The sequence below is a fragment of the Tauraco erythrolophus genome, chromosome 11 (genome assembly GCF_009769465.1).
Source record: "Tauraco erythrolophus isolate bTauEry1 chromosome 11, bTauEry1.pri, whole genome shotgun sequence".
Taxonomy (NCBI): domain Eukaryota; kingdom Metazoa; phylum Chordata; class Aves; order Musophagiformes; family Musophagidae; genus Tauraco; species Tauraco erythrolophus.
In genome coordinates this window covers 21,448,621-21,460,941 of record NC_141475.1, presented here as the reverse complement: position 1 = coordinate 21,460,941, position 12,321 = coordinate 21,448,621, and the positions used below count along the sequence as shown (strand labels likewise).

The following is a 12,321-nucleotide window of genomic DNA, read 5'->3' as shown; positions in this document are numbered from 1 at the left end:
AAAACAATAAAAACCAACCAACCCCCTGAACAAAACAAAAAGCATAACCAACCAAGAAAAAAAAATCACTGGAATTTAGACAGTGGAAATGTTTGTATTTTACTCGTAAGCCCTTGAGCAAATATAAATGTGGTTGGATCATCAAATGGCATGCAAATGAAGTTCACTTCAAAAATCAACCCAAAAACTATTAAAAGAAAATTCCTACTCTGAATACTAACTAATATCTCAGACTATAAAAATTCTTAAGCATCTGGTGGAGTTAATTGAAGTGTAGTCACGAAACGTATGTCTTTTTTTGGACAACTTGTGTGTTGTAGCCTGCATTTTTCATGCGATAGGATGAATTTCCGCATGCTTCTTAAAACGTAATTTCAGCTTTTAAAATGTCTTCTTTCCAGTTCAGATTCTAAAACTAAGTGTTCTACAGGTTAACTTTATAAATTATAAGCAGTCAACATCAAAATTGTACTGTGACAGTTCCCATATTTTTCAGCTACAAACAGAAGTGGGGATAGCGTTCAAGATATACTTGGTATTTCTTTTTCTTATTGGTGGATTTTTCATAGACTCTATTTTTGTTCCATATAATATCAGAGTATATTTGCCACAGGAACATCTTGGACATGAATCACCTCCTGCAGGTCTTATTTCTTTCTATTATCTTTATAGGGATCCTACTATCACTAGCATTCCAATTTATGTGCTCTAATGAAGAATCTAAATTAGGTGTGATGAATCTGGGACAAATAACTCCTGTGACACTGTGAGATTTGTTTATTTAAAACCAGGCTGGCAAGGCATTTGAGCATGCACTTTTCTACTGCTCAATAAAGCAGTTAATCATATCTTAATGTATAAGCGTGGATCAAAGTACTTCATTGAATGAGATCTTTTGAAGCTCACTGACCTGTAGTAAATTGGGAATTTCATAGCTAACTGTACAATTAAACTTTGACTCCCGGGGATATTTAGGTTTAAATTTCTTATTAGAAAGTAATTCTGAAGTTAATTTTTCTCTTGAAAAATGCAAAGAAGCTGTGAAGAGGTTAAACAAAAATTTTATTTTGGAATTCAAATCAAACTTTTATGCACAATTTTCCTCATTTATTTCTCTGCTTTTGTTAGCTGTATATTTACTCATAGCTTAAACTCCAGCTGATCTTTGAACTTTCAGCAAACTTTCACTTTTTCTAAGTTCTATTAATATAAAAAAAAACTTTTTTCATTTGTTCCAATCTCTTCTGAATCATCTCTAAAAAGATAAAGGGAGACAGCAACATAGTATAGAGTTATGTTCTATAAAACCCCATTAGTATTGAAAACTCACTCTCTATTGATGCTTGAAGTATTAAATTTGACAACTACTAAATGCTTTCTCACCCCAAGAAAGTGACTTTGATTGCAAATAATTGAGATAAAATCACAAAAAATAGATACTGAAATTACCAAGAATACCCATGTACGTGTTGTAGTATACTCATTCCTGCTGGAATGATGGTCAAGATCCCCAGTTGCCATATATTGGCATAGCCCCACTGGAATCTGCAATAACTTTTTGCTTCAAGTTATTTGAAGATGTATCTCCAGACCTGATGATAAGAAATAATACCTGATGATATAAAATATCCGTGAATTGGAAACTTCATCAAAACTTAATTCACTGTACGTCAACAAATAAGTGCCATAATTTACAAGCAGGAGCATAATAATAAAATGTGAATATTTATCTGAGTTGTTCTGTGTTGGGTATGTTTTTAACGTTTTCCAGAGGAAGAGAGCAAAGAGGCATCTCTTAAAATATAAATTCAGGGCCCTCCCTATGTTATCACTGTTTCAAAATGAGGATTTACAGTCTCTTCTTTGTGTATCAGGTTCCACTTATGATTCCTGTGGAGTCTGCTTCCACAGTCAGACATGACTAATCCTCCATTCATCAAAGATTTTAGAAAATTCACCTTTTTAAATTTTTTTTTTTTCTCTTTTAGGAAAGCTAGTACTCCTCTGTCTGGGCTTGATCCTTGTGTTTTACTTGCAGGTTTCTTGCTTAGTTTTGTAGGGATGGAGCAACATAGATACCTAATGTATATAATTCCTTCCTAAGATATACACGTGCCTGTACTGGGTTCAGTGGTGGTGATAACTCTGGAAGGATCAGGCTTTATTCTCATGACCCAATTTAATCTGGCTTGGGAAACTTGTTTGCAGCCAATTTGGAACTTGCATGTTTCACCCTGGGAGCAGCAACCACATCCATCTGTTTCATCATGTAAAGAGCAGAGACAAAGACTTTGATGGTGATGGCTGAATGTGTGTCACAATATAGCGGCGCGTTACTCTGAATGGATGGTCTGAACAAGAGGTTTACACGGACACACTGAGGAGGAAGCATCTCAAAACAACATTGCAGCCAGACAATTGGGATACAAACGATGTATGCAATATGGTCATACAACTGCACATCACACATACATGATGCAGAGATGGCTATGGAAAATACTCACTTTTTCACTTGATTCTGCTTCCTTTTGGCTTCTGCACCCCTTTGGTGCATATCAGGGAAGTAGGTATTTGTGTTTAGTGGAAGAAATTATACTAACAGACACAAGCATTTTACTCATAAATTTATCATAGACTATTGCTGAGTAGACTGACAGACAACCACTGCAAATGGTGCATTAAATATCTAACGAACCCAGGCTGAACTCCTGGCCCTGTTGAAACCAATGGACGTTTTGCACTTGTTTTGAGGGGTTGGGGCATGAGAGGAGGGGTCAGCATTTTATATTGGCTTCTTACTGTTTGCTAATCATTTAGTAGAGAATATGAAATGGTGCCTTAAATAGAGCATCCTTTTCACTTGTGGTGTTACTTCATAGACATCAGAATTCAACACAAGCAAAACATGGTGTTTGACAGGGGCTGAGGAGGAGATTGCTAGACCTGGTTTCCGAAGTAGGTGATGATGTTCCTATAGTGTGTGTGTGTGTGTGTGTGTATTAGTGCAGTGCACCTGTGATGCACTCGGAGAGGTATGTGCTGGCCTTGTGTGCATCTTAAATACTTGAAAAAGTATAGTTGCTGCTCTCCTAAAACATGGAAGGAATAAAACAGGATTGTGGATTTTGTTGAAGGGTCTCACGTAACAACAATTATGTGGTAAGAGTGTTTCCATTAAACCTCCTATTGAGTAGGAACAACCTGTGCGGGCTAAATATTAACGCTAAACTGAATGCACTTGCTTGGGGAACAAATTCATGTATTTGAGCAACAGAAGGGAATAAAATCCACTCTTGTGGCAAGGTGGAAGTGTTAAGTGTTACAGAAATGTTCAGTTATGGTCTTCAATGAACTAACGAAACCACCTAAGGCTGATGGGTGCTCCAAGGCGTAAAGTTCAGTGTGATGATGTTATGTCCGTCCTTCAACTGAAGTTGTAGAAATGAAAGCAATGAGGTGTGCAGAATCACATATTCTGACCTGGACCAGGACTAGAATCTCAGTGAGAGCTTTAGAGATGGGACCTGAGATTGAAAATGATACTACTGTGAAATGGTGGTTTCTTATTTTGTATATGCATTGAATGTGAATATTTGTGGCATGAATTACAGTTGACGTTTTAAATCAGTTTTAGATAACTTTCTGGTAACTGACACATACTGTGCTCTACAAATCCCTTTATTTGGAGAAAAATGCATTTTTGTTTAAATTCTCGTGTTAAAATATCTAAACCCCCAGGCGATTACGTTATTTACCCCACGTTATTTTTTTTGCATGTCAGTGGTGACATTGGCGTGGGATCCTCCAGCAGATGGGTTTAACCAGCACCGCTAGAGCGGGAATTGCAGGGAAGGGAAGCTAAGGAGCAGGTGAGGGTCCCCTCGGACCGTGTGTGCAGTTTCACGTGGGGCTTTCGCATCTCCCATGAGATGCAGCCGTAACTCGCGCTGTGTCCGCGGCCTCCTCTGAGCCCCGCGCTCCGCCCACCTGTGATGTCATAGTAAGGAGGGGCTTTTCTTCTGCAGACTCCTCCCTCGGAATCTCCTTCATCACCATGGCAACAGCCTTATCTGCCGCCCTAGAGCCTTTCCCCTACAACAGCGAAATCAACAATGGCGCGAGTCAGCAGCGAGCCTGGCAACAACCGCTTCCCAAAAACACACCCCAGAACCATCCCGTCATTAAACTGACGGTGTTTACAGCTGGAAGCAAAGCTTGCTTGGAAGTAGAATACACAAACATTATTTGAAATTAATAATAATTATCTCTGAACCTGTTAACAATGCGGTTGGGGTCTAGCCATGGTCTAGTGACTCGTTAAGAGTTGCCCCAATGAAGTCAACGGGAATACGGCGCTGCCTTGCTGGGGCAAGGCTGGCTGGAAATACTCCAGTGCAAGCAGAATGATTTGGACCTCCTGCAGGATAGGATCTCCACAGGAGTAAGATCTGGAGGATCAATCCCTTGATTTAATTTTAGTTATTGCAAAGTTTATATCTGGAATACGTGGGTTTTGCTTAAAAATAACATCGAGCTGATTTTGCAAATAAAGCACAGTTCCCTGCAGTTCACTGAGGCAAACTCTCTCTGAAATTTGAATGTATAACCCGTAGGGCTAGGCCCGCAGTGTTTGTAGCTCTAGTAACATTTTAAAAAGCAATTTACATCATATTAACAGTCTGGGTTTTTTGCTAACAGAATATATGGAGCCAAATTCTGCCATCATAGGCGTTGCTACAGTTCTCCCAAAAATGGTCACTGTTTTTGAACTTACTGTAAGGATTTTTTTACACTTCACTTTTCTTAAAATTCACTTAATATATTGCAAATATTCAAGACAAATTTAAAATATTTTAAAATAATTTAGTATTTTAGCCAAACAAAAAATGCACTGTTTCATACTGTCTTTGAAGCCATACTCTTTATTTAAGAAAGGTATTTATCTTCTTGAATTCCCATGGATTTCTGTATTTTGATCTCTGACACTCTTGCAAGCGACAGAGAAAGTCTGAGCGCACACAAGAAGCGTAGTGGCAGAACTGTATTATGCTGGTGACCCTGGGCACGTCCTTACTGTTATACTTTAGAAGATCCCTTTGATTTCCATGGAATTTTTAGCCATGCAAAGACTGCAGGATCTGGCTCCATAAAAGCAGTATTTTATACTAGACTTAAATATATTTATATACTTAAAAGTCTATTAGCAGAAGGGGTTCTTCACTATCACACCATATACTAGAATTAGTTTCTCTAGCCCTGTATTCTGTGTCCAGTAATAAAACCCCACTATTGCTTATGCAGAACTACAGGTTGTTTCAGAGCATTTCATCAACTGCAGGTAAAAACATTACATACTGTTGTGTTTTTGGAACAGATTTTACAAATCGTCAGGTCAGTCTTAGGTTGGCTTGCTTGTGCAACACATCACAGTCACCCTACAGAGAGTTCTTTGCATGCTGCAAGAAATTCTCCGAGCAGAAGTGTCATAAATGATAAGCATGCTGGATTTGTGATGCCTTTGATATCCAAAGAACTGCAAAGTCATTGTAAAATTAAATATATTTAATTCAATGCGAATTACTTCTGATTGGTAAGCATATCAAAGGTTGGCTAATTACGTATTAACTCTCTTCATGATTCGTATGCAATATTCCAGGTCTATGAAGCTTGTTTCTAGTATGACGCATGGAGCTATCGTTAGCTAGCACTAGTGACATGCTATTTGATCTTTATGAAACGTAGTCCTTTTGTGCCGAGTGCTAGAACAAAATAGTTTATCAGCTAGAAAGGATGCATTGGAAAGCATGCAGTGCTTTTTATTTCTTGCAGAGTAAAAACCCACCAAAGCAAAGGTCAGGTCACTTTTTTGAAGACAGAGCCACTTTTTCTTCAAGGTTTCACCTACTGCCTGAAAAGAGTCATGATACTGGTATTAGTGCCTGCTGTTAACCTTTCATAAACATAACTCTGCAAAACTCTGGGAGTGGTTGATAAAATATATATAAAATCTCCCTCATCAGTTTAAAGTGGCTATAGTACAATGCAGAATGTAACCTGGTGAATACCTCTGTGCTATTTTTTTTATGAGCGGACTTCATATATTTGCTAGTCAAAGCAAGTGGTTTGATACTACTTTTTTCGTTAGGTCTGTCTTTCAGCTTTCCTCAAAAACTCCATGTAAGTCAGGTCAATTTATTTTTGGCGACTCGGCCTATGGTAGGAAAAGCATTATCTGAAACTAGATGTTAGTAGGCAATTTCCTGAATAGCAAAGAGAAAGGAATTGCAGTGAAATAGCTTAAATTCTCAGATTCTGGTGGAGAGATACACAGGTGACCAAGTCAGTGGAAAATCCATTTTTTTCATTGTGATGACTAGAAATGGATTATTTTGTCCAATACTATATATTCAATCCTTGCCTACAAATGATTAGGCAGAAGAATTGGGGAGGAATGAAGACAGTTTTTCTATGACGAGGACAACCTTGTTACAGTTGTGAACTGCGGCTGAAATTATAAGCTCTAGCACATTAATTACAATAGCCATTAAGGAATTCTTCTTTTTTATTTTTATTTTAAAAAAGGTGCTACTTACTTGGCCTCCTTCAATATTAAGTGTTGTTTCTTAGTGTTTTGGCTTGCTGTCTGTATTTATCTTTTACAGTAGCTTATTGCTCAAACCCTGTAATTCCAAACCTGCTAATTTTACACTTGCCAGGTCTTTAAAGTGCACAGTTTGATAGTGCAGATTTGCAAAGTAAGTTATTTTCTTATGTAAACAGCAGTTTAAGAATTTAGGAAAAAAAATTCATCATTCCCTATTTGTCTGCAATACATAGCTGGAAACAATTGTGATGCAGAGCATAACCTATGTATAAATCGAGGCAAATATGAATTGATGAAAGAAAAAAATATTATTTGTTTTCATGGACCATACTGCTTAAGAAAAACTGAGAAACAGGTCTGTGTTTTGTTATTTGATACACTTGAAATGGAATGGTTCCTTTAGGTCATGTCTCCAGAGCAAAATAAGGAGTAATGCTCAGAGTATTCCCATGATACTGAATATTTGTAATAGAATAGGGTTCAAAACTTAATAACGATTTCTCTAGGTCTATCCTTTGGGATCAGATAATGGATAGTAATAGATGCTTCTGAAGGAGTATGCTGATTTGACAGAATTTTGTAAGGAAATACTCTATTTTTTTTGCAGCTGGTGTTTCTGAGTAGTTCCAAATTCAATTTTGTACAAGTCATACTATGTAGATGTGGTACTTAGTAATGAGTACTCGATTAAGCTACTGTAAGAACATATTAACGTAAATTTCTAGGACAGCATTTTTTTTTAAATTTTAAATCAGTGATGCATATAGCATTGTAACTGCTCATGTACAATAAAGCTTTTCTTTAAACACATGGGACCAATAGATCACCTTCAAGTCATGATGTGCAGATCAGTTAGAAGGAATACGTGATCATACTTGAAACACTACTGTTTGGTGAAATACTATATTATTCTGTATTTCTTCATTGCAGTTGTTTGCAAATTTGTTCTTGTATATAGAAAGCCAATGGCCAGTGCTTTGTAAATATTCAACATTTTGACAACAGTATTTAAACTATAATGATTGATTACAGAAATTCTTTGTCATCTTCTATGCATTAAAAGGATTTTATCTAAATCTGTAACATAATTAGAAGTTTGCTTTTAACAAATATTTAAGGTACTTGAGACTCAAATTCACCTTTCAGGAATACTTATACCACTTATTCTTGTAAGAAAGTGAACAGAAAGAGACTGAGTGATTGGATTCTTTTTTTTTTAAAAAAAAATATGTCTACAGGGAGAAAAAAAATCTGTCTTTATGTAAACTTATGCTGTTCCATTTATTTTCTGAGCTGTTTCAGCTTTACCTGACATACTATGATGCATCGTTATTCACCCAGCTGTTGGAAGTCATCTCAACATGGATGTGTTTAAATTTAAGCTTTTGCAAAATAGAATTTTTAACACAGCTTTCCTTGTAAAGAAATCTGACAGAAAGAAGTGATATATGGACACTGCAAGTACATGTACAATATGATTTCACGTGGCATCTCTCCTTTCCAGCTGAGGAGAAACAATAACAACTTGCTGTATTTATGAATATAATGACAAAAAAGTGACCAGCTATCCTGAACTTTTCACATGGGCTATTGAATTGAAGTGTGTTTAAAAACAAAACAACTAGAAAACCTGCCAAGTACTTTTCAGTCCAGAATATTTTGAAGTACTGATCCACTCTTTTAATAGCTTTAATATGTTGGGGAGGAGGTTTATAAAGTAAACTTTACGAAGGATGCAAAGGTAGTAACTTTAAGTTATAGTAGCTGCAGTCCCTGTGTTAGGAGAAGGAAGAGGTAGAGCTACTTTAGGGTTGAACTTGGGATACTTCGCTGCTGTCCAGACCCCCAGGCAGCTGGTGTATTAGATGTACAGGACTGATTAAGTGACCTATTCAAAAGGCTTTATGCACCACGAATCTTTGGTTTGTGCGATGTGAAAATGAAGGGACAAACTTGGCTTTACTGTTTAAAATCATGCCGTGCTAATGTTTTACCTCTCAAAATGGGCACATGCAGCTGTGCAATGTTACCACGAGAATTCTAGTGTCCACAATACGACTGCGAGCTCTTTCTTATAGGATCTGTGTTTATTACTTTGTACTTTTACCTTCTCAGGCTTTTCTGTTGATGTTTTCTCCATATGTCTTTCTTTTCATTATCTATGCTTTTCTAGTGAGTTTATACCTTGCATCTTATATATAATTAAAAACAATTAGAAACCATATGGTGAGGCAGCTTTATGAACCAATACAAGATGGATATTTAAACAGTTCTGTTTCATCAAAACTCTTTATATATATTTTTTTTTTATTATAAGCTTAACAAAGTGAGGTGTGTATCTAAGGTAAATGGGAACATAATACCTTTAGGCAGTGCTCACTTGACTGTGATGTAGGGATACGTGAACAAGCTGTATGTCCTGAACTGTAAGCAGGATTGTCAAGGTAGACCAGCTTTCAGTACCTGAGCTAGTATTCCTGTATTGTACTTGCAACCTCTGGAACCTGTTATCCAGCCTTGGTAGTGATGGTCCAACCTCTCTTGATTTATGACTTTTAGTAGTTCCTTTTTATGAGATTATGATGAAATACAGATAGTCTTGGCTACAGAGAAGGAATAAGGTATAGGAAGGCTTGCCCAAGAATTTACGGTAAAGCAGCTAAATCCATATTGGCAGAGTACAAAGTGTACTACTCATCTTTCATTCTTTTCTTTTTTTCATTCTAATGTTGATGGAATAACAGATTTCAGTATTAATATGGGAAGAACTTTCCTTTACTGTATACAAGAAAACTGGCAAAAAAAAAAAGATAACAGCTGATAAAAGGTGATCAGCACATACCTTCACATTTACCTTCATTGGGCTGTCTTACGTCCATTTAAATGTCAATACTGCGGTTAAACTGCGTTCCGGTTTGAGAAGCATTTGCATTGAAATTGCATTGTTAGGTCTTCTGTTTATTGACCATCAGTAACTGTTGCATTACATGTGCTTTCTTAAGAAGTTGCCTCACTCTGATGCCTACAGATTCATTCTGAAAGTCAAGCTGGACTGCTTCCAAAGCACCTCTGATGAAAGCTCTGCAAGACCTGTTTCACTCTCAGGAATTTATGCAAAGTTATTGTACTTAATGCATCAGAACACATATTATGCCTGGAAATTAATAAACAATTCTGTCAAATCTAATTCATTTTCTATAAACTAGCATGATTCCTGCAGGCTAACTAGCAGGAAGATGCGGTGACGCTTGGTTGTTGTTTTTTTTTCGAAGTCAAAACGTTTTATTTGGAATATATATAGGGAGTGTATCTTTTGCAAGGTAATGCTTTCTAATGTTGGAACAATAATATTGACCTAACTGGAAATAGTGAATCCAGCCTGGAATATAGAGCAAGGTTGGTAAGAAAAGCAAGGTCTGGGACAGAAGTAACTACTTAAAGGTTGTTTAAGGTTCTGGTCCTTTTATGAACGAGTTATATAATATATCTGCTTGTGAAAGCAGGCTTGGATGAGACCTTTTGCAGTTCTTTCTTTCTATGTAAGCATCATCTTCTAATAAGACCATTATGAATATGTAGAAAGTATTTTTTTAGCACTTAGGTGATTGACTTCTTGATAATTTGGAACTGCATTATCAAAGGAGTGAGTCCTTTGACTGCACAATGATATTTGACTTCAGGAATTTCAGAGAATAGCTGTAGAATTTCTTTAATCTCTGCTTAGTCTGTGTCAAGGAATGTTTTGAAATCTATGGATTTAGCAACTTGCAATTTCAAATTGGTTTGGTAGTCTTCAGCAGAGAAATAATACTAAAGTATTTTCTCTCTCTCAGCTGGATTCCTTTTATCTTCATTATCATGAGCCCTAATTGTAACATACACATTGTAACAACAGAATTAGTTTATTACTATGGTAATCTATGTACTTAATTAGAATAAGACATTCCTCTAGTACTAGTTCAAATGAAATTCAAGGAGCTCAGATCACTTTCAAAATAAGCAGATTAGTGACTAACGTACCTTCCATTGTTTAAAAGGGTGTTTACTGCTCACATGATGAGTAAAATATGTATTTTGCTCACTCACTTCCTCCTAGCACATAATGTATTGTCCTTTAAAGTGGTAGAGGCTCCTCACCTCTGAAAGCTACTAAAAAATTTTTAATGGTTTTCTTGCATGAAATGTAGAAACAAGTTCTCCTGATATGACTTGCAGTTTTGTGCACTTGTTCACGTTATCTTTGGCGGAGTTCCCCAGGATGCAATTCATGCTGAACAAAGGGCTACAGCAGCAGACAGTAACAATAAAGCTAGGAGAACAGAGCGCTCCTGGAACAGATGTCTGGCAGATAGGATCTGCCATGATGTGTGTATGTGTGTAATGTGGAGCTTGATTTCATGGCACAGGAGTGAAGATAATATAATTCCAAGGACATTTATTCACATATAAAAACAGTTGGGTATTACATTTTATCTGTTGTTTTCAAATGATAATTTAAATTCTAATTCCTAGTAGCAGAACAACACCATCTGAGTTATGTGCGTCTGCTGGAACTGTGGTAGTATGTGAAAAATTCACATCAGTGAGAAAGCAGTGAATCTGTGCATTAAAACATTTGGTGCACATACATTCTGTTTAATAATTAGCAATATTTCAGCATATAAGAAACTGGGCAGGAGATAATTATGAATAATCTTCCACGTGCTTGTTTTCGGATGAGAGATGGGAATATGCTCTAGCAAATTTGTCCTATATTCCTGATGGTTCACAAACTCACGTTTTGGCTGACACATGTTGGTCAATGGACCACAAATACTAAATGGAAGAATTTTTGATAAAACCATAAGATTTCTTGTCAGCATACAGAAGTATGCCCTCTTCCACATACTCTTCTTAATATGCCTTGAGAATTAGTTAGATGTATGTAATCATGAAGTGCTGGCCTGTCATGTGCACTGCCACAGCCCCTTCTTTAGGTAAGTTTAGTTCATTTGCTGAGTAATTTGAGAGCTAGAAGTTCGATCATCAGTAAGAATTGTTGAGAATTTTGACTTAAAACAGAGAGTAAAGATTTCAGTATTTGACTATAAAACTCTATCTAAGAATTCTTTAGTTATCAAATGTTTTCTCTTTAAAAATCCAGAATTTGTTATTTTCTGGGGTAGAAATTGAAATTGTATTTCAATTCTTTTACACCCTTCCCCAGACACAGCGGATGTTAATCCAGAATGATGAGAAAACCATTTAATACAGCTGAAACAAATTTGGATTATAAGTAATCTGTGGACATGTAGAACTTCTGTATTAGTGCTAATGCTGTTCAAGATGTAATGCCACAGCTGGTACTAAACATAGAATTGATGGTAAGTTGAGTAAACAGGGCGGTTAGAAAAATATATACATAGCTGTGCTTTTTTTTTTAAAAAAAAAGAATAGCTTAGGTAAAAGCTATGAAAATAAACTGAGAGGTGGTATTTCTTTATGTGGAAAAATCAGGTTTATCAAAGAGCAGGAATACAGAACAGTCTTCATAGGAAATTCAGAATATAGAACATTGTCCTGAGCTAATCAATGATTATAAAACAACTGTTTCTGAGCCTGTCTTACATAAAGTGTTTTATAGGTGTGGTGGTAGGGTAACCTTCAGTGAAAAAAATAGCTGTTTTTGTTTAAGCTCAGACAATGGATTGAGCTACAAAGTTCGAGACAAGCATTTA

The 12,321-nt window shown here is 36.4% G+C and overlaps 1 protein-coding gene across 3 annotated transcripts in view; it reads right to left on the bottom strand.

Moving 5' to 3' along the window:
- The window catches only part of PEX5L (peroxisomal biogenesis factor 5 like), a 40,175-nt gene extending 34,270 nt beyond the window's left edge, over window positions 1-5,905 (bottom strand). For 2 of the 3 annotated variants that reach the window (XM_086618010.1, XM_086618011.1), the window contains exons 1-2: window positions 5,843-5,899; window positions 3,988-4,092 (exon numbers count right to left, since the gene is read on the bottom strand). In XM_086618010.1, coding sequence (XP_086474136.1) covers window positions 3,988-4,056 — 69 coding nt within the window. In that variant the 5' untranslated portion in view covers window positions 4,057-4,092; window positions 5,843-5,899. Of the gene's footprint in view, window positions 1-2,504; window positions 2,544-3,987; window positions 4,093-5,842 lie in introns of all 3 variants that reach the window. The other variant, XM_086618009.1, reaches the window with a different exon arrangement.
- Window positions 5,906-12,321: the final 6,416 nt, after the last annotated feature.